The sequence below is a fragment of the Canis lupus genome, chromosome 1, assembly GCF_011100685.1.
Source record: "Canis lupus familiaris isolate Mischka breed German Shepherd chromosome 1, alternate assembly UU_Cfam_GSD_1.0, whole genome shotgun sequence".
NCBI lineage: Eukaryota > Metazoa > Chordata > Mammalia > Carnivora > Canidae > Canis > Canis lupus.
Window position 1 is genome coordinate 42,946,136 of NC_049222.1, and position 23,418 is coordinate 42,969,553.

At 36.5% G+C, this 23,418-nt stretch overlaps 1 protein-coding gene across 15 annotated transcripts in view; it reads right to left on the minus strand.

The window, feature by feature from the left end:
* Positions 1 to 23,418, minus strand: part of SYNE1 (spectrin repeat containing nuclear envelope protein 1) — a 449,233-nt gene that overhangs the window by 155,680 nt on the left and 270,135 nt on the right. For 14 of the 15 annotated variants that reach the window (XM_038526343.1, XM_038526344.1, XM_038526340.1 and 11 more), the window contains 11 exons: positions 22,070 to 22,235; positions 21,632 to 21,787; positions 19,313 to 19,465; positions 18,510 to 18,692; positions 17,278 to 17,415; positions 13,305 to 13,490; positions 13,002 to 13,124; positions 12,282 to 12,464; positions 11,051 to 11,194; positions 6,565 to 6,759; positions 5,338 to 5,478 (listed from right to left, as the gene is read on the minus strand). In XM_038526343.1, the coding sequence (XP_038382271.1) occupies positions 5,338 to 5,478; positions 6,565 to 6,759; positions 11,051 to 11,194; positions 12,282 to 12,464; positions 13,002 to 13,124; positions 13,305 to 13,490; positions 17,278 to 17,415; positions 18,510 to 18,692; positions 19,313 to 19,465; positions 21,632 to 21,787; positions 22,070 to 22,235 (1,768 nt within the window). The remainder of the gene's footprint in view (positions 1 to 5,337; positions 5,479 to 6,564; positions 6,760 to 11,050; positions 11,195 to 12,281; positions 12,465 to 13,001; positions 13,125 to 13,304; positions 13,491 to 17,277; positions 17,416 to 18,509; positions 18,693 to 19,312; positions 19,466 to 21,631; positions 21,788 to 22,069; positions 22,236 to 23,418) is intronic. The other variant, XM_038526348.1, reaches the window with a different exon arrangement.

A 23,418-nucleotide genomic window follows, 5' to 3' on the forward strand; every position in this document is an offset into this window, starting at 1 on the left:
TACTTTTACCCCACTTCCATCCTCCACCCCTTGAACATGATAGCCTGTCATCACTGAATTGGTTCACCCCATGTGCACTTCTAGCTATGTCTAAAGTTACTCAAACCCTTCTCTTGCCAACACCTTTGCTTCCTTCTCCCCTTAAACTCTGCTTTACCCATCTGGAAAATCCCAAGCAGTACTCAATCCAATTTTACTTTCCAGAGTGCATGCGTGTGCATGTTCAGGCACATACACATACACTCCACACACACGCACAGACACGCAGCTGAAGCCACTGAGGAGATACTCCTGAAACTTCTCAAGTTTCCAAAAATCTGTCTATTCTCAGACTCACCTTTATCTTAACACTGTCAGTTTCCTTGCTTAAAGATAACCCTCCCAACGACTCTCAGAATCCCATCCACCTTCACTTTTTCAAGGACCTTGGTTATTAATACCTTCCTCCTCTCCCTCTCTATTAACCTTTTCTCCAGCATATAGTCAAATATTTTCAATCTAAAAACATCTTATTTTTGTATTTTTCTTACAGGATATCACATAATGGAAAAGTCCACAAATCACAACATGATGAGTCATCACACATGAACACACCGTTGTGATGATCATATCTTCCTTTTCTCCCTTTCACTTGATAATCCAGTTTCTGCAAATGGCCATTTATATTTGACAATGTTCACTTTTGATCTACTTCTAAAGACTCAGTTGAACTTTGACTTTTGTGACTCTTTTCTATGAAACAAAATAATTATTTTCAGCTATTTTTCTGCCTGATCTTTCAGAAGTATTCAACAACTCTGACTGTCCCCTTTTGGAAACACTTTCCTTTGAATCTGTTTTCCTTCTAGCTCCAGTCATTCAAGCTTTCTCTTGTGTAGTTTGTTTCTTCCACTCACTCTTAAATATTGGTTATTTATAAGCTCCACACTCACATATTCAGTTTGTACATTTATAGCTTTTAGGCTCTTCAAACTCAACATTTTCAAAAAAAGATCCAGGATGAGAACTGAATTTAGGAAAAAAAAATAACATTCTATCCACCCTGCAATAAATGGAACTTCTACTCATCAAAGCACTGGACCTGATATTTATTCTCTATTTCTTCTCTCTTTTCACATCCCTTGCTTATTTAGGATGAATTCTATTGACACTTATCCTTGCCACAGCACTGGTTCAAGTTCTCCTTAGAGCAACAACTTCCTAATTCCCAGGCTGTAAACTGGCAGCCTCTAGGCTGCCTCTGGCTTGCATACATTTAGCTTGGCTTATGCAGTGTATGAAATTGTTGAAAATTTCATCGAAGTAGAGAGACTCTTATAAGAATCCAGATTCATAGCTCCTTTTGCAAACCAGGAGGTACATAAGACTGGATTCTGTGTCCACGTGGCTACAGTAATTCTAACTATAGACTTGCTGAGGGATCCTCTTCATTCCTTAGCCTGTTTCTCTCATTGACATCACCAGTCCTAGCCAGGCATCAGAGTATGCAATTTCTGTCTCTCACTAGCTTCTCTGGCTCCGAATTTGTCTATCTCTCTTCTACTACTTACATTGATCCAGAATGACCTGTTCTAAAACTTCCTTCTGTACATAGCTTCTCTCTGTGGTTACCTATTAGCTTCTGGATGAACATCAGATTTTTTTGTGTGTGTGTCATTCAAGGTCCTTCATGATGTGTTTCCTTCACCCCTCTCAGTTTCTTTTCTCCCCCACTCCCTCCTCCAAATCTGGTTCTCTCATTATACTGATAATTATTTGCAGTTGTCTGATGGGTCATCCTCATTCCAGCCAGCATACCTTCTATATGTCCTTCCTCCTGTCTGAAAAATTTCACTTCACTAGATCACACCAGCTGCCTAACTTGTATTCCCTCCCTAAAGCTTTGGGTGCCATCTTTGACAGCCCCACTCCCCGAACTCCAGGGTCAGGTGCTTATTCCAAGACCACACTCACCACGCAGTTTTCCCATTGTCATGGCACTTGTTCCATTTTGTTGTGATTACTCGCCTGCTTTCACACAGACTGTGAACTAGCTCTCTTAAGACCAGAGTGAGCTTTTTATCTTTGACTCTGAGCATGTCTTAGGGTGTTTGCCAAATAACAGTCAGGCATATGTGTCCATAATGAATCCTATGTGTAAAACCCTTTTATAAACTTTATTATTTTATATACGTGGAAGGTCGTACTATTACTGTCCACAAGGAAAAGCAAAATGTTGCTTTAAATGTAAAAATTTCAAATTAAATACTCTTTTATAAATAAAGAAGCAGCCCCCCCTCCCCGAAAAAAAAGCCAGAATAAAACAAATGGGTTGTTAAAAAAAATTTTCTTTCTGGTTCTTTTGTACACGAATATGTGCATGTGTGTGTGTCTGTGATTGTGGATGTGTTTGTTTATTGGTCAGGCCAATTAAATAGGAATGACAATTCCTGGTTTCTTAAAAGCATTTGAAAATATGTCACCTTCTATAGATGAAGAATTTGTATCTATTTGAGGACTATATAGATTCAACAAAATAAAACAATCAGTCTCATAACTACTAAACAGAGGCACTAACTGGCCTAGTGAGGAATCATCCTTAGAAACATGTCTCTTGTTGCTTTGTGCCTAAGTTATGAGAGTTATTATCTATCCAGTAGATTCCTAAGGGAATAAATTTGGAAAGCTATAGCTACTATTTTATTAACATTGTCCAGGTTAAAAAGTACTTCATGCTACACATCACATTTAATTTTCAAAATTTTGTGAAATGAGGAACATTGTTTCCTATTACAAATGAGGCTGCTTAGGGATTTTGCGGGACCTTTCAGCTTAAAGGGAAAAGAGCTGGCACCCATTCTGAGCTTTTAACCTGGGGCTTGCCACTCTTCCTGGTACAAGATTGTGCTTTTCAAACTTTGACTTCTGTTGACTCTACCGAGGAACCCAACTTTGCTTTGCTTCTGCAGCAAATTTGGGAATTGCCTGGTTATTTCTAGTCTCCAGGAAGCTAAACCATTACCACATTTCAGCTAATAGCTACTGTCAGAGGCAGAACACAATGTGAGGTAGGGGCGTGGGGGGAATCAGATAGTTATGTAATGAAGATCTACTTACAGAAGCAGCAAGCACAAAACCTTTTTTTAACAGCTGCAATTTTATAAAGCGGTTGCTTTATTTGGCTGCCCCTTGAAACAGTTGTGCACATTCTGTACAGTATTTTGAGTCTGAAAAGTGGAACTTATGGGGATTCGAAATGTCCTCCTCAGCTTCAGAAGAAAGCCTTTGGCCATGTTGTACTATTTATTCATTTTCCTCTGACTTATATTACTGTACAAGAATAACATGTGGCCATAATGATAGAGTTGATTTGTTTGAACAACACCAAGCATAACACATTTGCTTCTTAAAAGCCTCCTCTGAGGAAAGCCGTCTGACAAAGACATTTTTTGCCAATCTGCAATATCATATAAAAGAACATTAACAATGTGATTTAATAGATGCTTTCCTTTGATGGGGAGGGGGTGTCAAAATAGACTTAAAACAAAAATCTCACTCATACTTTTAGGATGTGATTGAGTTTGACAGTTAAGGTAACCATAATAAAACATTCACATATTTTATCATTCACAAGACTTTTTCACATGTACGTTGAAAGAACTTTATAAGAACTATCACTGAAACAACCTTAGAAAAGGCATATTCTTCCCACAGAGTTAATCTCAAGGCCAGTGTTTACTGTTCAATTTGAAAATTTTAAGAACATTGTATATTATAGGGGTAATGTTTTTCCTATACAATAAACTAAACAGCTGACCATAGCCAAATTTCTCTGATTCTAATAACATCTGTGACCACACAGAAGAACACAACGTCAAATAATGAGTAATATGTATTTTAAAAAGAGAATTTGAAGAACAGTTCCCTCCAGAGTGCCCTGAACTTCTCCCTTTTTGTTTTTAGTTTCCTCTCAACACTTCTGTTATTATTCATCCCACATCCACCTTTCTTTTTAGATTACAAGGTCTTTGAGGGTAGGAGCACTGTTGTCTTTTACATTACCTATCTGGGACCCCACACAAGATTTCATGCCAAGCAGGTGCTCAGAATGTGTCTGATGAATGAATAAATTGATAATTTCCTAGAGCTATATACATTTTTACCAAGATAATTGTTTTATCTAAAATTTTCATCAATTTTATTTTCCTCCTTTGGGGAAAAGGGCTTTTTTTAAATCACAGAAATACCATTTCAAATGCTTCTTCTTTAAAATAAAAATAAGGGAGGCCTGGATGGCTCAGCGGTTGAGCATCTGCCTTCTGCTCAGGTCGTGATCCTGGGGTCCTAGGATCGAGTCCCACATCAGACTCCCTGCAGGGAATCTGCTTCTCCTTGTGCCTAGGTCTCTGCCTCTCTTTCTGTGTGTCTCTCATGAATAAATAAATAAAATTTTTAAAAAATAATAAAAATAATTGTGATTGATTTGTAAGACAGCCTATAGAACATGTACTCTGTTTAATAATTCTTTCTTAATAATAAATCTCTATTCCTTTGAACACTTACATAATTTCATAGTAATGTAATTAAACTTTTATAAAGTTATTTGGCTAAAGAAAAAAGGAAAGTATTACTTAATGTGCATTAAAAATTTTTAGCTATTGTAAAAGCATATTTTTATTTCTATCCAGTATTTTTCATGAAAATCCTTTGACCTATTTAATTTAGTACCATCTAAATTTAACAGAATACATGTTGAAAGGCACCACATAGCAAGGTATTATTACCTCCACTGTATAGGAAACAGAATTTAAGATTACTGATTATTAAGATTAGTAAGTAAAGAACACGAGTCTACTGAGACATTCCAATAGGTACACTGGCACACACCCCTTAAAATGGTTGACAGTAAGTAAAGAAAAAGTATAAATCGTGAGCAGAAGCTTTTCATCTTCAAAATCTGAGCTGGTAAATGGTAAAACCATGTTTAATGAATGTTAAAATACAAATAGATATGTTATTTTGCAATAGTGACACAAATATTTCATTTTCTGTTAGGCTGCAGTACTCCATCGCAGACAGCTATCAGAAACTAAAGCCATCATGCCTTAAAACAGGGCTTTCTCCATCTATAATTTCTGTGACCTAAATTTTGCTCATCTTATTGCCAGCAGCCCAGAAGTGGAGCTGATGTGCTGAGCCAGGAGTAGTGTCCTATGACAATCACAGTTTGTGCAATTTCACACCTAATGGTAAGTCCCTCAAAGTCTAAGATGCACACCCACAGTCTATTAAGAACAGAGAATGGAGTTCTGCAACCATCCAGAGATTGTAACTAGAGGAATTCCAAATGGGTGGTACCTGGTTAACAGAGGCATCTGCATTAGCCACAGGTGAAGGGGAGCGACAGGCAGGTGGAGAGGAAATTTCACTGTTGGTTCCCTCCTCCCCAGACTCCTCCGTCACAGGTGACAGCAAAGTGTGACAACGACCTGCAGTCATCTATCACATAAAATGTAGCCCAAAGGACACAAACGTCAGTTAGCTATGTTAACAGAAGACCTAGTCAGGCACAGGTCAAAATGAAAGTCATAATATAACAAAGGTTAGGGATACAGAGACCCATACCTACATACAAATTCTGTGTTAGTATTTAAAAGTTTTGTCCTCAAGTGACTATGACTCTAGGGATCATATGGGAGAGAGGGTGTATATCACAATAAAGACTTTTGTTCTTGATTATTTATTTTCCTTTCCTTGAGGTGTGTATCTTTATAAACAAGTAGAAAAATCACGAATTATAAAAGCAAGGGAAGGGTCTACAAAATAAAACTTGGGTCTTTTGTGGACATCTCAAATTCTAAATATTCTAGGGAGATAAATACACCCAAAGTAATATTTTGCCAGAAGAGTCCAGGTATGATTATATGCTACCTGAGGCACAGCACACATGTATGGAAAACATACAGCACTGGAAAACATTTTAGTTACTAAAATAAGTCATGCATTATAGATACAAAGTGATAAGCAAGTGATATTGCAGAACAGAAATTAATGGAACCTATTTATTCTAATCCAAAGCTAAACTTTGGGTTCTCAGTTTTCTTATTTTCCTAACAATACCTTTTCTTCCATATTTTATTGAATATCTGTACAACAGAATACACAAACATGTCTAGTCGGCCAGTGTTTTAGCTTGAAAAACACACAAAAATATATATATACAGGATGATTCTCCTATCCCCCAGAAAAACTAGAAAACTGTGCAAAGGAAATTTTTTTTAAGCTCAGAGGCTTTCAATATTATTGTTTAATTATAAACAAATGCAAGGCCAACCTCTGGCATATTAAATAATTCAGCCCCCTCAAGCAAATAGCTTCATTTTAGCTATCCCTGTTTACAGTATGAAAAACTGGCCTTGGCCCAAAGGTAGTCAGAGTTAAGGAAACTGTTCTCTCAGTTCGAATCTTCAAGAGCTAACACTGATCCCTAAAAGTCACGAAGAGGGAACCTGGAACCACTGGCCAGGCTGCGGGCAGAAGGGAGCGCGCTGGCTCCCAGCGGACCCGGCCTTCACCCTCACTTACCATGACCACAGAGGGGTGGGCCGAGGTCGCGGGGAGGAGCTCCCTGTCCAGGTCCTCCGTCCCCTCCGCCAGCCCCTCCACCTCCGTGACCGTCAGCAGCATGGTGGCATGCTTGGCTTTCATCGTCAGCATCTTGCACTTGGAGTTCAAAGAGGCGATCTGCTCCTGGTAGCCCTTGATTTTCTGAGCCAGCTCCTGGGGAAACATTTCCACCACCGCCCCCCCGCCCCCCAACTGTGTGTCAGAGCAGCATCAAAAGGAAACACAACTCGTAGCGTTCATCTTCCTCCAGCGCTGGCCAATGAGATCGCAGAGCTGCGCCAGGCGGCAGCAGCAGCCGCGGCCGAGGCAGGATGTGGACGTGCGAGCGCAGGAGCCTGTCCGCCGCGCGCCTGCACCGCAGCCCGAGCACCGCGCAGCCGGGCCCGCAAGAGCCGCTGCAGCGCGGGAGACCAGGGCCCTGGGCCGGGGGATTCTAATCCCGGGAGACGCTCGCCGTGCAATCGGGAACTTATGGAACATTAGGCACTGGCAACTTTCTTTAAAATGTCTAAAGAATCCGAACCCGCCAGATGGTTCATGCCATGGAAATGAGGTCATGTGATGACTAAAACTGCAAAAAATGCAATGCTCAGCTCTTACCATACTGAACATATCAGATAGAGCAGTCATCTGTTAAGGGGCAGCGTCTCAAAAGTAACCTGCACCTCAATTCCTGTGAGCCATAGAGGTTTTTTTTGTTTTGTTTTGTTTTGTAGATAAGCTAAATATTACATAGGAAACCCTAATTTTTTTATCTTGATTACTCCCACAATAACGTTTTGTACATTCATCAAATTTTCCCTCATGTACTCCATCATGCCTCACATGTTTCTCATGTTTCAAACTAGAGCTTTGAACTTGAAGTTCAGTTCAAATTTAATGTCTTTTAAACTCATCTGTTGTTGAAAAACTTGTTTTAAGAGACAGAGGTTTTAAAACTTTTACCAAGAGCTTATTGAAAATATATTCTGGACAGCTGGCAGCTCCCAAAAATCTAAAATATTAAATAAATAATCTAAAATGGTAATTCTAAAACATTAAGTTTATACTAAAAGATATATACATGCTTAACAAAAAAGATGTATATTTCAAAACATTAATCCTAAAAGTATCAAACCATTAATTTTTTTCTGTTCCTTTTATTTGGCTCCTTTTCCTGAAAAACTGTCATTTCGTGTTTGTACGAAACATATTTCGCAACAAAAACATTGAATGTCAATGTCTTTAAAAACGATAGTGTTTATATACATATATGCCCATATATACACACTGGGCACCTATACATACTTCACCTATATGTATATATGATACAAATACTATCATTTTAAACACATTGACATTCAAACTAGAGCTTTGAACTTGAAGTTCAGAAGCAAAATAACAACAAACTGGTATATATGATGTATGTGTATGTACAATGTATATTTATGTGTGTATATGTATATGTGTATGCACACAGACACACACATATATAATTTAGTTTCTCCCCTCCCAGGCAAAACTGACTAATGGAAGGAAAAACCTTGCAAAACTCAGCCAGTAGCCTGTCTTCTTGATTTCTTCTATAGCACAAGAATTTTTAAAGCAAGAATTTAAAATGTAGAAATCATCACTTCTTTACCTTTTAGAGCTGTGGGTACTTAATTAAACCTAATATGGGTTTCTATTTTTAATATTGATTAAACAGTTGGCCTAGTGCCTAATACATGGTTACTCTATTATAATTAGTTGGCATGCACATATAGAAGACATCTACCAATCAGTGGACTCCTTGAATACTGTATTTTCATAGGACAAATCACTAAGCCTTCTTACAATGGCTTGCCACACTGGGTAGATTTGAAGAATCTTTGTGAAGTAGCATTAATTTTAGTCCTTCCCCTTTTCTGGTTACATGCATGGCTGTGTCCCCAACTGCTACACCCTGCAAAGGTGTGCCCATGCTGACAGTAAACATCCATCTCCTAAATTGGAATTCTACACTTTATTGTGTATAAAACTCATTTGAGTTGTTTGTTAACAATGCAGTTCTGTTCTCTACAAAAGATTGTGATTTACAAGGCATTTTATACTTATCCCCTTGGAGAAACAGCTCCTTAGAACTTCCTTCTGCAACAATAAAACCTGTCTGTATCAGAATAACTGTGGGTTCGTTATTAAATCTGCTAAATTAAAATGGAACCCCACTGGCTTAATGTGTTCTCCATTTTCAGAAAGCACATATATTTTTAATTTTTACTGGATATTTCTGAAAATGATGGTGGGAATTTCAGATTCAGTGGCTGTTCTAAGGAAAGCTGCCCTCTGTGGGCAGTCTCCTGCACTCAAGAGAAGGCCTTGTACGTAAGGTAAAAAGCAGGGAGGCCTGACTATTCTTATGATTTAAAAGCAGCAAGATAATTTTTTCAGGTTAAATGCAGCATTTAAAAAATTACAGAAAAAAGTTAATTCCTTAGACACATACATATATTGTAAATAATTTATCAATTTTTGATAAATTATCAATTTATGTCATTATTATAATCAATTATTTTTATCAGTTAAAGTTATCCTAGATGCTAGATTCACCACACAGTTGAAATTCTATTGAAAGCAGACTGAAAATACAGGAAAAAGCAGTCTTCCACATTTTTATGTTATCGTAAATCAGGCTATCTCCACTCAGCACATTCCTTCCTGTGTTTGTTTTATATATACAATGAATCTCACACAGGACTATGCCATTATTATTATGAAAATGTATCCTAAATCACCTGACAGAACTTACAAAAGTCTACACTCCTGTTTAGAACTGGAAAGAGAAAATGTGACAAAATGAATGGATCACAGAACAGGAGCCTGGAGGATAGTCTACAGCTGATTGTGCTCAGAGCCAGCTCTGTGACCTTGGATAAGTCATTTATTTTCTGGGCCATCATTCTTTTCTTCTGTGAAATAAGGTAGCCCAAACAGTTGCTACTGCAGGGGGAAAAAATCATGGAATTTGAAGCAACAGATACTGGCTTAGAATCTGGTTTCTATCAGTTACTAGACTTGGGAGCTTGGGAAGTCACTTTTAAAAAAATCAGTTTCTGTTTTCTTATCAGTATAATGGTGATGATTAAAAAAAAATCCTTGCCTCACAGCATTGATATAAAAGATAATGTAACAACTTTATAAACTGTTTTTTTTTTAAAAACCCAAACTGTAGTAACGATAATTATTGCTATTTCAGACAAGGTTTTTAAAATATGTACTTTCTGTACTCTGATAGAATGTTGTTACAACAAAATTCTGGATCTTCTGAGGTTAAAAATAGTTTCAAAATTAATTTTTAATTATAGTCTAATACATAGTCTAATGTATGAATTATACAAACAGTGGTTTCAAATATTTGCTTAACATATTTTCATTTGACCAATGGCATAAGAGAAATCAATGGTTAACATAGATAATAGCTATGGTGTAGAAGTAAATGTAGGTGGGAAGTTTATTTATGTAATTTTATAAATAATATATAAATGTAAGTTACTGATATGTTGGATATTTCAAGAAATTAATTGCATTTGGAGCGCAGGTAGTGAGACATTTTATCCTTCAAAGGCAACAACTGAATCTTCCGAGAAACTCACTATGATATTTGGTTTGAAAAAATAGTTGCTCTTATGACAACAAAGTTAAAATGGAGCAGATGAAGAATAAACTAAATATCCACCTTTAGCCCTGAGAAATTAGACACTCTCCTCTGTCCTGCTGCTTCCCTGATTCATGATGCTATGAGCCAGTTCCTAAGGGAAAGAGTAAATGTGACCCAAATAGGAATTGACAGGTCAGAAGAAATTCACTGCTAGATATCAGTGGGCCGAAACACTGAAAATCTATGATCTCTGAGACCAAGTCTATGCAAGGGGTGTTCAAATCCTAAGTTTATAAGGAAGTTATAAATATAAGAAAGAAGACATATTTGAAAATGGAGAAGACGCCAAAAACTTGACCTGAAAATCAGCAAAACAACATGGGCCATACTGATTGCAGTGGAAGGGACTGAAGTAACCTCTATTTCAAAGAGCAAATGATTTTGTTTTTAATATGAAATATCTCTTTTTTGTGAAGAGGTCAATCAAAGCAACAAGGCTGTGAGCACTGCTGTTTCTAGCAGTCTTTGAATACAGAGCAGACCATGTGTTGGTATAAATAACTGTGAGAATTTGGGGTGCAGGAGACAGTTGATGGATCCCAGCTAAGATATATCATCCCAATATGTAAAGAGGTTTTGGCCTCAAGGGGAAGACTCAGGCTCCTGGGTCTTGGAAAACACCAGCAAGAACAGGTAAAATCAGTCAGAGAGGATGCCCAAGAACTGAGCACACTATGTGCACAATAGGGAAAACTTTTCTCTTAGATTCACTAGAAACCAATGACATAGTCTAACCAAGCAAGCACCTTGCCTGTGTGCCTGTCTCACCTCATGCCGAGAAATCTGGGCTTGCAGCTCCTGGATGTTACTGGTGGCCACAGGTGTATCCTCGATTTCTCTGTGCGCTCCTTCTATAAGCTCCCGGAGGTGCTGCATTTCTTGCTCATACTGTTCATATTGCACCACAGCCTCCTTTGAAAGAGAAAACAACACATGATTATCTTTCTATATCAATAACTACATGGAATCATTCTGTGCTGCCGTCTACAGTGTTAACTGGTATTCACCTGTGTGTCTGGGAATAACAAATGATGGGTAAAATCCCTGGGTGACTCAAGTCCTCAAATTTATGCAGATATTTCAAAAGCTTCTCTCTAAAATAGTTTACTAAGATTATTAACAGACTCAAAATACCTAAATGGCTAGATCTTCTCTCTTCTCCCTATTCATATTGTCCTGAATATAGCAATGTCATGGTCTGAACAATGTCATGGTAGGAAGCGGTATGAGAAACACGATTGCTTCATTTTTCCATCTAAGAAATACTAAATATATATGCAAGGCACTTGTCTAAATGCTGAGGTAGAAGATAAAAAATGAAGAAAGCATGACTTCTATCCTTAGGAATTTACTATGTAACAAATTACAGGATAATCCAAGGAGCAAGAATAGTTGACCAAGTTGACCATTAACTATTTAATGAAAAGATATGTATACAATTTTTGGATAAAGTAAGTAAAGTATTAGTTGAAAGGAGATATAAAGTGGAGAGTGTCATTTCTTCCTGTAAATGGTTTTTCTCTTATTAGCTAAAAAGATTAAGAGTTCCACTTGGGTGCACTTTCAAGGCCAAAAAAAATGCATTTAGTGTATCAATAAGCTGAAATATGAAAAAAGATTCTGTAATATTATGCTAGCAACAAAGGCATTTTACAAGGTTTTAGAGGATTCTCAGATGAATAATAAGAGATAAAAATATATGACTGAAGATAAAATTAACCTTTATAAGTTATTCTTTACTAAAATATATTTCTAAAAGATAGCTTTCACCAAAGGCTATTTTTTATAGAGCTTTCCCCAGGCTTTTGTGGGTGATCCAAATGAGAGCATTTCATCTCCTTATTTTATATAACCACAACAATCTGTCAAATTTAACTTTCTGGATGTGTTTTGATGGCTGAGCCCACACAATGCTAAGAAAAGAAGCCCATGACTCATTTGCTGTTGCTCGCCTGGCACGGGGACTACAAGAGACTCTGGCTGGCACAGCAGTACATGCCTGCATGATGTTGCACTGCTGGATTGCTGTGTGCTGTAACCGGCTGGCCTCCTCCTGCAGGTGCAGAGCAGCATGGCACAGTGGCAAGCTGGTAACCACATCTTCAGGGATCCTCAGTGCACTCTGGCAAATCTGCACAGCATGGACCTTTGGCTTGAGTGACTCCATCTCAGATAACAAATGCTGAAAGTGCGAGTTCACATTTTGTTTTGTAAAAATGTTTAAAAATGTTCTACTTTAACAGCTTATTTCCTAAGCAAGAGACATTTACTAAATTACAGCTCTGTCACGTGTCATAAATATTTTCCAAGGAATTTTTCTTTTTATTTATTTTTTTAAGATTTTATTTATTTATTCATATGAGAGAGAGAAAGAGAGAGAGGCAGACAGAGAGAAAGAGAGAGAGAGGCAGAGACACAGGCAGAGAGAGAAGCAGGCTCCATGCAGGGAGCCTGACGTGGGACTCCATCCCGGGTCTCCAGGATCAAGTCCTGGGCTGAAGGCAGTGCTAAACTGCTGAGCCACCCAGGCTGCACAGAATTTTTCTTTAAATAATGCAAAGAGTACTAAGACTATAACTGAGTTTAAAAATCATTTTTCCTCACTATTTTCTTCTTTTTCTTCTCCTTCTACTTCTCCTTCTTCTTCTTCTTTTTCTTCTTCTTCTTCTTTTTTTAAATACATCTCCTTTCTCATTTCCTCTGGATTATCTTTGCTTACCTGTCGATGAGAAAGTTGCTCCTTGAGACTAAGACGGCCCACTTCTGGAGAAGTCAAGGTTGTCTGGGCTTGCTCCAAAGCAACTTGTAAGTTTTTAAGCTCGGTTTCAAATTTTTTCATATCCTAGAGAGTAAAAGCAATATGAATGTTAGTATATAAGCATTTGAAGTTCAAAGTCATCAGAGAATAACATCACAGTCAAGAAGGCGTTATCAGAGGTGAGTACTACTTCTCTACTATAACACCACCGTTAAAAAAAAAAAAGATAGACTTTCCAATTTGAATTACTATTTTTTTTTTTACCTTGGCAGCATCTTGGAGATTATGCATACGGATTTTGATCATCTGTCGCAGCTCCTCAGACTCCCGTCCCAGTTCTGCCACTTGCTGAGACATTTTTTCTGTGGAGTACACACTAGCAAGGTACTGTAATTTCACAATCATTGCTTCCAGATTGCTGTGAATTTCTTCAGATTCTTCTAGCATGGTCTAAAGTGAATTATCAAAATTTATGACATTGACAGGCAGACAGAGACATATAGGTAATCAATCTGGTGTGGTATAAGACTGTCAGACTGAAAGGAAGCGAGCTGTTATCCACAGTTCTCATAGTACTGTGTAGGTTCTATGTGTCTTACTGTGTTTAACCCTCACACCCTGTGCCTACTCCCTGCCTATTCTTATCCCCATTTCACAGAAAAAGAAATCAAGGTTTAGAAACTGCCAACCATTTGTCAAGGCTACATGTTATTAAGTATTGGACCCTAAGGCTCATTCTCTATCTACCACCCTAAGCTGCTCTCTGGGGAGGGTCAGGACATAAGTACCCCAGGAGTGTTGATGCTCTGACATGTTGGGTATCTTCATCAGGTTGCTAAGGCTACTTTTTCTCATTTTAAACTCAAGAGATGCTTTTCAGCTCCCATATCCTATGTCTAAGATCTAAGATGCCTATCAATCCAAGAAACAAAAATAACACAAGAACATTACAAACAAACAAAAACTTTTGAACACTGGCTTAATAAGACAAAGTGGGTAGAAGCTACTTGAGATACCATGAGGAATAAAATGCAGCCCTCGTCATTCAGGATAGTATCATCTAGTGAGACTAATAATACACATTGTATGGTAGAATGAAAGAGGAGAAATGTTAAAGATGGCAGAAATGAGATGTGCTACTACTTGGAGGAAGACTGGGAGAAGGCACAGCAAAACAAAGATGCAGAGGTGAGTGAGCACAAAATGGGAAGTTACTGGGATGTGTGATGTGTAAAGAGGAGGAATGGGAGCTGAGACATTATTCTTAGGCAATAGATATTTATTTTTTTAGAATAAAGTACAGTTTTTTCCTCATGAGGAATGCTATATATATAATAAAGCTTCAAAAGTATTGAACATATTAAGAAGAAAATAAAATACTCCACAATATGTCAGAGATAACTTTAAGTAGGAGATAACTGTTGTTATATTTGGGTATATTTTTAGGTAATTGAGACCATAATATATGTATAATTTTCCTTCTTTCTTTTCCACCTGACATTAGAACACATGCATTCTCTCTGTATACTGTTTTTGGCTAAACTTGGGCAGCCCCACCTAAGGCAGTCTGACCTAAGGCAGGGATGAGAGAACTCTCCAAAATAATATCTACAGGATGAGTTCTCTCCTGAGCAACTGAGAGAACCCTCGACATGTGGTGTCTGTCCTCCCATGTTCCTGAGGCATCAATCCACCCAACTGCCCAAGTCAAAACACCTAGGAGCCGTCCGTAGCTCCTCCCTCTCTTTCACCCACATCCAAGAGCCTCCAGAGTCCAGCATTCTAGCTCAGTAGTAGCCCTTGCGTCTGTCTTCTCTCAACCTCCAAAGAGAGACCTGTCACTCTCTAGCCTAACACTGAAACCACCTTCCATGCTGTCTTATCTTCATCAGTCTGTTTTCCACAGGCTGCTAAATCATTCTTAAAATATAAGCCTGAATTTGTTGCTTGCCTGAAAAATATCTATCAGAGGCTTCAGAGTAGGGTAAAGCCCAAGTTCTCAACAGGCCTTTGGATCTTCTGTTCTTTCTCTATTCTTACCTCTTTGCCTTTTCCCAGCTCTCCTCCACACCTCCTCCTACTGTACTGCTCCCTCCACTGCACCAAATGGAGCACCCCTCACTTTTACTACTGGAATTTCAACACAAGTAGGTAGCCTGTCATTACCTTATGAGGCAGTGTGGGTGGATCATGCTCCTATGGGCTCCCTCAGCATCTTGATCATCATTTCCTACACTTACCACATTGTTTGTAATTGTCTAGATCTGTCTGTCTTGTGCCTCCTTTTATCAATTCCCTGGGGCAAGAACAGTCAGTATTTTTTTGTATTCTAAGGCCTAACAAGATTCCTAGATTTGGAGAGAAAGTATTCTATAAATATTTGTTGAATAAATAAATGAGTGCAGGACTGATTTCAAGAAAAAAAAAAGTTTTGATGGTTACTTTAAAGACTACATTGTACTTTATGATATCCAAAATGTCATTCAGAAAAGTGACTTGACAGTTTTCTTTAAAATTCCACTATAGGGACGCCTGGGTAGCTCAGTTGGTTAAACGTCTGCCTTTGGCTTAGGTCATGATCCTGGAGTCCTGGGACTGAGCCCCTGCTTCTCCCTCTCCCTCTTCCTTCTACTTGTGCTCACTCTCTCTCTCCGAAATAAATAAATAAAATCTTAAAAAAAAAATTCCACTATAGTGGGGTGCCTGGGTGGCTCAAATGGTTAAGCAGCTGACTCTTGGTTTCATCTCAGCTCATAATGTCAGGGTCATGAGATTAAGCCCTCTGTCAGGCTCTATACTCAGCATGGAGTCCCCTTCCTTCCCCCCCTTCCTCCCTCCCATTCTGTTCCCCACCACAAACTCTTTTTCTTTCTCTCTCTCTCAAATAAATTAACTAAATCTTAAAAAATAAAAATAGAAAAATAAAATTCCAGTATAATTATTAATATTGCATAAAGTATTTTCTACGTTTTGGATTGCGGAGTAATAACTAAGATTTTGGTGATCATGATGCATTTTGCCAATTGTTTTTCAAAATGATTTTAACACTTAAACTTTAGGGTTGAAAGCTTTTTCTTCTTTAAATATGAATCTCAAATAACTTTTAAATGGTATTAATTTGATAAAGTGCTCTCTCACACTCTCTTTTAAATTTTCATTTCTAGATTTCTAATGAGGTTCAATATTTTTCTCATCATTTACAACCAGTTGTAAATTAAGTCTTGTCTTGAGTGGTTTAAGAAAGATTCCAGAAGAGTATACAAGATTGATTAGAGAATACGAAAACTGATTAGCATCTGTTAAAGCATTCCAAGGAGGCAATGAGGCTTTAATCTAGAAACCTGTCCACAGGAATGGAAAAGGGAATGGTTTAAAAGATATGAGTATACATAAATCAGAATAAAAGAGAGAGAATCTAAAATACTTCAGGATATCCATGTAAGTAAAAATCATTCTGTGTTGTATTGTAAGTGAACTGTGCTATTACATACTTGTATCTAATTCAAGCTAAAGATAATAAAAGGATGAAATAATTTCCTGGATGATACAACCAGAAGAAAACTTCCGGAAATGAAGTAATGCAGCCACCTTCTGATATGGACTCTTTGCTACTTTCTAGCTGACCCCCACTTCCTCTGCAGAGCCAGACAACTGAGACCAGGCTGAGTGCTGAGAGTGAGGAGGACCCACATGGCAGATAGTGTGCTTGATATTTGCACATATGTTAAACCATTCGATCCTCCTAATAATTCTGCAATAAAAGTATCATTTACATCTCCATCTTAATGAGAAAACACAATTCAGGGAGGCAAAAGAGTTTGCTCCAAATTGCACAGCCCTAAACAGCAGAGATTGGTTTTCCCATCAGTCTGAGTCTGCAGTCTATAATCTCTCCACATGTCATATCTCTTCATGGGGAAGAATTTCCCACCATATCCAAGCATCTGATTGTTTCAAAGAAGCTGCAAAAAAAGAAAAACCTATACAGGGCTATTTGGGTCTTGGAGAGAAAAAAATCTAGGGGAGATAGAGGATATTTATTTATATAGTTTTATGAAATCTTATGGGTAACCACTTCCTTTTAAACCACTGGACAAGTCATTAGGGTTACGTTAGCTTTCTTTTTATCTGGAACCTACAATAATTCCACATCATGGCCCTTTAAATTTTCTGCCAGTCTAGCTAGTTAAATCAAATTGCTCCCTTACTCTTTGAAAACTATTTTTCCCAAAATTACCTGATGTAAAACATATTGTTCTCGAAGTTGGTTTGCAGAATTCCATGTAATCTTTCCATGTACCAACACTTTAGCTTTCTCAATCCACTTCAAAATGAATTCAAGCATTTCATTGTATTCTTCTAAATGTGATGCTGCCTGAAAAAATCATTAACATTCAGATAGCAATTGTAAACTCTGCTTCATGAACTAGAAAACAGTCTTCTATTTCTCTTTCTGTACAATAATCCTAGGGGTTGATTTTTATAATATCTGTGTTATCTAAAGGTATCATGAACAATCATTCCCTTGTTGAAAACCTGTCAAGGACTTCCCAGTGACTTTAGGATAAAGTTCAAATCCTTAATATGCTTGAATAATTTGTCTTTTAAAAATATTCTATTTTCTCATCTCTGAGTCATCAGTCTAGTACCTCTCTATCCCTCCTTCTATACTCCACTCTCACTGATTCAGGAGGTGGTAGTGGGGATTATAGCTGCCAAATTTTGGTTTATTTTATTTATTTATTTATTTATTTATTTATTTATTTATTTATTTATACTATTATTTATTATTGCCAAATCCTAATTTGGTTTGTCTGTGATTACAGAAAAAATACATAATGAATTTATAAAGGTGAGTCTACAGTCAACAATTATGAGAGATGTGTGACCCAAACCTATTAAGTAAATGCAAGCATATCTATGTATCTATATATCTATATCTATCTTGTGTCTTACATCTTTATATTTATATATACCTTCTGTCTTATATCTTTGTATTTTTATTATATATAATAATATATATATATATAAATTATATATATAATTATATATAAAATACTTAATATAAATACTTAAAATTATATATATATATATATATATATATATATATATATATATATATATACACACACACATATATAAAATACTTAAAGGTATTTGAATTCATCCCAAACTGAATTTGTAAAACATGTTAAGGGATGAGTATTCATTTCACAAAATACTTCTCCAGTTGACAAAATATTCATTCCAATAGTCCATTTATATGACCACCTTTGTAAATGAACTTATAATATAGTTTGATATAAAATAAGGGGAAGTTTACATGTAAGTTTTAGGAACACAAGTGTGGTATGAAATAAGCTACTCTTATCATTGTTAATATTATCTTTTTATTTATTTAAAAAAAAAAAAAAGCAAACACTGAATATCTGCCTTAAAGGATTTTGATTCCTGTCCTGGAAGACCTACCTGACTGAGCTTGGAGAGCCGATTCTCAGCCTGCCTAATGGTCTGTTGGTGAAGTTCAGTCAGTTTTCCTATCTTCTTGGCCAGTGGTTTACCCAGTTGTCCATTCTGCTCTGAGAATTTCTGTACTGCTGCATCTAGTTCCATTAATTTTAAATTACAGCCGTCTAATTCCTCTCCTAGCACCTAGGTGGTAATCAAAACAAAAGAACATTAGACTACAAGAAATAAATTCCCCTAGATTTCCCAAGGTCAAGGGTGGTATTTTAAATGATTTTTGTATGCGTCAAATATTATAAAGAATGATTATACTCTGATCAGGTCATTTCTGTTTCTTCGGTTAGATAGGCAGAGCAGGCAGGATGTTTTATAACCTTGGTGTTTATTTCCTAGGAGGCTGAGTGAGATGGTTGTTTTCCTTCTGCCGCACCCAAAAAGGATTAATCACTTAACTCATCAGCAGAGCGAGAACACAGATTTAACCACCAAAATAATCCTTCCATTTGGAATTTTTATATTTATATTCCCAAATCATTATTTGGTCCTGTGACACTTTTCCCTATTACACATGTATGCAGGGACATCTATTAATACAGCTCCACTGTAATCATGAGATAAATGTTGTAAGGGATCTATGCTATTATGTTTATACAATGTCTTACTGTCTGCCTTTACTTTCTGGATTTAATGAAGCTTGCTAATCAAGAAAGCTTTTTTCCCCCTCTATATCCCCAAAATAAAATAACTTCAAAACATAGTTAATTCATTCAGTAGCATCTCTTATGTTTCCCCTTCTCCTTCCTTACCTTTTGGTCAGATTTAGCTTGTGCTAAATTATCTGTCTTTGCTCTCAGCTTACTTAGAATAGTTGTGAGATCTTTGGCTATCTTCTGAATTTGCCGGCTGAACTCCTGGCTCATGGCCTTGCTCTGTTCAACTTCTCTTACTTTGTCCTGGATCTAAATAATCAATGAGAACAGCAAAACCAACTATGATTAAAATTGCATAATTGCTGCTGAAAACCTCAATCATAAGATGTTGACAAGAGAGACACTGGCATGGTTAATGCCATTTTGGCATGGATGCACTTTGTCAGACCAGCCACATGCTGTTATGAGCTCTCATGGCTTTCCACACAGCTTTGCTTCCCACCACCTTTATGCATGTACTGTCCCTTTCTGCTGCTGTTTCAGCAAAGAAACAAGCAATGCATGTACAGTGATCTATGCATCAAATGTTTATAGAATATTCATTATAGATAGCAATATACATATAGCTGAGTTTGAATCCTATCTTCTCCATTTACTACCTTCAGAACACAAATTCCTTTAAGCCTGTTCTTCCATAAAATGGAAAACATTTCCAGATAATTGGAAGCACCTGGATTTGTTTCCAAGCACCTTTTTATATATAGCTGTTGGTGATCTGTTAACTCCTTTTCCAACTTTCCAAGTGCATCCCTATAGTATATCAAAAAAAGGTTAAGCACATCTAATAAAAAAGAAAGGTTAAAAAAAAAAGTACAGTTAACATTTATAAGTTTCTAATGGCTTTGGTTTGATTTGATAACAGTGATATTTTTACTTCTAATAAAATGCTTAAGAGAAAACGGTAAAGAAATATTTTCTTTATATAAGTGAAAGGCCTTAAAAAAATCACTTTAGTACAGAGGAAACACAGCATTGAAAGAACACTTTTTTGAGGTGCCTAGATAGATAGCTCAGTCAGTTGAGTGCCTGACTCTTGGTTTCAGCTCAGGTCATGATCTCAGGATTGTAAGATGGAGGCCTGCATGGCTCTGCACTCAGCAGAGAGTCCACCTGAGATTCTCTCTCTCTCTCTCTACCTCTGTTCCTCCTCCCAACTCACACTTGCTCACCCACTCTATCTCTCTCTTTCTCTCTCAAATAAATAAATAAATATTTTTTAAAAAAGAATACTTCTTTGGCTTTCATTAATTTTGAGTGCCAATGTAAATGGGATGCATGAAAATAACTCTAATATAGAAAAATTTACCCAGAGAAAAAGAAAAATTAAATTTAAACTCTTTTTTTAAGATTTGAGCTTTCTAAGTCATCCTTCCCAGTAAACCTTCCAATGTCTAAGAAGAAAAACCAAATAGGCAATTAAATACTTAAAATAGAAAATAACATTTTAGTTTATTTTATTTAGTTTAGATGTAGCACTGGATTTTGATGAAATTTTTAAAAACACTTTACAATATACATTGGAGTGTCCAAAAAATGCAATGTACTTGTATGAATTTTATAATTGTTATGATGTGATACTACTTTCCATTTTATGTAGCACTTTAGAATTAGGGATATATCTTCTTTTTGTCCTCTATAGACCGCTTTCAACTTAACTGTGTTTTAGCATTATGTCACCAAGGAGGTCCTAAAAAGCTATTATGTTTCCAAACAGATGCTATCAAAGTTATTTTCACTACGTGAAAGCATGTCCTCTCTTTAGGACCTAACATAGAAATCTCCCTCTGATCTCAGTACTATGAATGATTATGTATCTCTTTGTTTAAAAATAAAAGACTTGTAAAATTTATAGTCATGGATTAGATTACATGGCACATCTTTCATTGGTCATTTGAAAGCTAGAGTTATTTAATGAGCCTTCCTCTAGCAAAATTATATGACTCACAAACATGCATTTTGGGTAATAAATTCTTCCTTAGCTTTACCTTATTTTTTTCACTCTGATTTTCCCTTTTTTCAAATATCTTACCTACTTACCTTATATTTTACTGAACTGAAATAACAGCTAGAGGAGTACCTGGCAGGTCCTGGGTACTAAAAAAATTTGTTGAATACATGAAATACAGCTTTTAGAAAAATTTAAGTCATTTTTAAAGAAAAAGGTGAAGTAGTAAGTTATTTGTAATTATATTAATTATATTACATATTATATTAATTATATTTTTATATTGTTCATATCTGCGATCATCTGATATATTGCCAGCAAATAAGACCTCTAATTTAATATTGTCAGTTTATACCGATGCATTTTTAACTGTTTCCATGGAGATATAATTATGAAAATCAAGAATTCTCCTACAAGAACACTGAGCCTCTGAAAGAATGGAAAGGCATACTTTGTGATCATAGATTTACCTGGTCATGGATAGTTCCTAGGTCCAGTGCCACTTCAGCTAACTGAAGGGATACTTCAGAAGGTAATATGGAATAAAGACCCAGGTATTTATTTTTCTGCTCTTCAGTCATTTTCTCAATGTTCTGTCGGCGATTTGTGGCTTCTGTTAGGAGAATCTAAAAAAAAAAAAAAAAAGACATCAGACCATGTATTATTCATCAATATATGAAGTGTGGACTTAGAAAAACATTTTTTTAAAAACTCAAGCCTTTCTGGGGAGAAGCATGTCCCCTTTATACAGAACGAAAGAAACTCCCTTGAAATAATAAAAGCCTTTTATATAGTACATTTCTGAAGAATTTTAATTCAATACTCATTGAATATAAGCAAGCATATATCATTAAAATCACGACAACATTTTAAAATGATGAGTATAGGGAATAAGAAGAGTTTTGTACCTGAAGTTCTTCAAGTTGAGCATCTATTTCTATTGTTGGATTCCCCAAATATTCCTTTGTTTCCTGAACCCAAGATTTCACAGAATTGATCTGAGTCTCCACAACTTCTCGTTCCTTTAGCTCTTGTTTTACCACCTTTCCATTACTCTTCACTTTCTCCTGCATGCTTCAGAAACATTAAAATGATAAACCAGAAGTGGATTTGAAATGAAAGGAAGTCCCTAATTCATGACATCATATTATTAAAAATAGATGTAAAAAAAGTGAAGCCTCATATCTTTTTTTGCAAGTAAAGACTCTTCCCAGAATTGTGAGATGATATTCAGTAAAACTTAAGTCAAGGACAACAGAAGAATATATGTCATATGAAGTCAATGATTTATCCCCGGAAAACAGAGCTGACATACTTCCAAACCCCTAAATTGCAATGAATTTTCCTATCTTAAGTAACTAGTGATTGTTTATTTATTTTCTCTTTGGAAATCTACTCACATGGTGCAGAATCATCAGCATTTAAAAGTAATGTATAATTGGAATATTTGTGACTATTAGAGGCTAGTCTCTAAACAAAGTATCGAGCTTTGGAAATTTGGCACTTAATAATGTTCAATATCCAAATTGTAAGTTTTTATTTGAATTGACATAAGTCTGATAAAAAAGTTCAAATAAATGAAATCAGATTATCCTGAATTCATTTATAAGTAGAAGAGGTGAATATAGGCTATGGATGAGTATTAGTTAATACAGGATAAAATTATCTATTGACATTTTTTCTCTGGCTCAGTAAGTGAATTGGGCTGACTTTGCATCCTTAAGATTAACTTTCTCCTTCTGCTAAATTCACTATCAGTAAATAGTTTTTATTTATCTGGACTTTGACATTACTCTTATCTCCCTGTCCTCCAATTTAGCCAAAAAGTTATCAAGCTTTAACAAAATGTTCTCAATAGCTCTCACCTGTTTACCTTTCAAGCTTCATTTCTTATGAATTGCCCCATTGCCCAACAGCTCCTTGAAAATGACATGCTCACATCCAAGCTTCCTTACATTCTATTCCTGTTTGCTAATCTTTCCTCCCACTTCACTGCCTAGCTTAAGCCTGCCCAGTCTTCAGCATAAGTACCTCTCCTGAAGGGAAGCCTTCCTAGTTGCTTCTGCTTTCTATGCCCTTACGACTCTTTCCATGCTCTATCTAAATGATTCTGTAGTTGTCGGTTTCTGCTGCTTGAGTGAAAACCTCATGAAGGTAGAGACTGAATCTGTATGGCTCATTACTATATTTCTAATTACTACTAGTATGTATTTATCAGATAAATATTTCAAGAGTTAAGAAAAATGAAAGGCAGGGA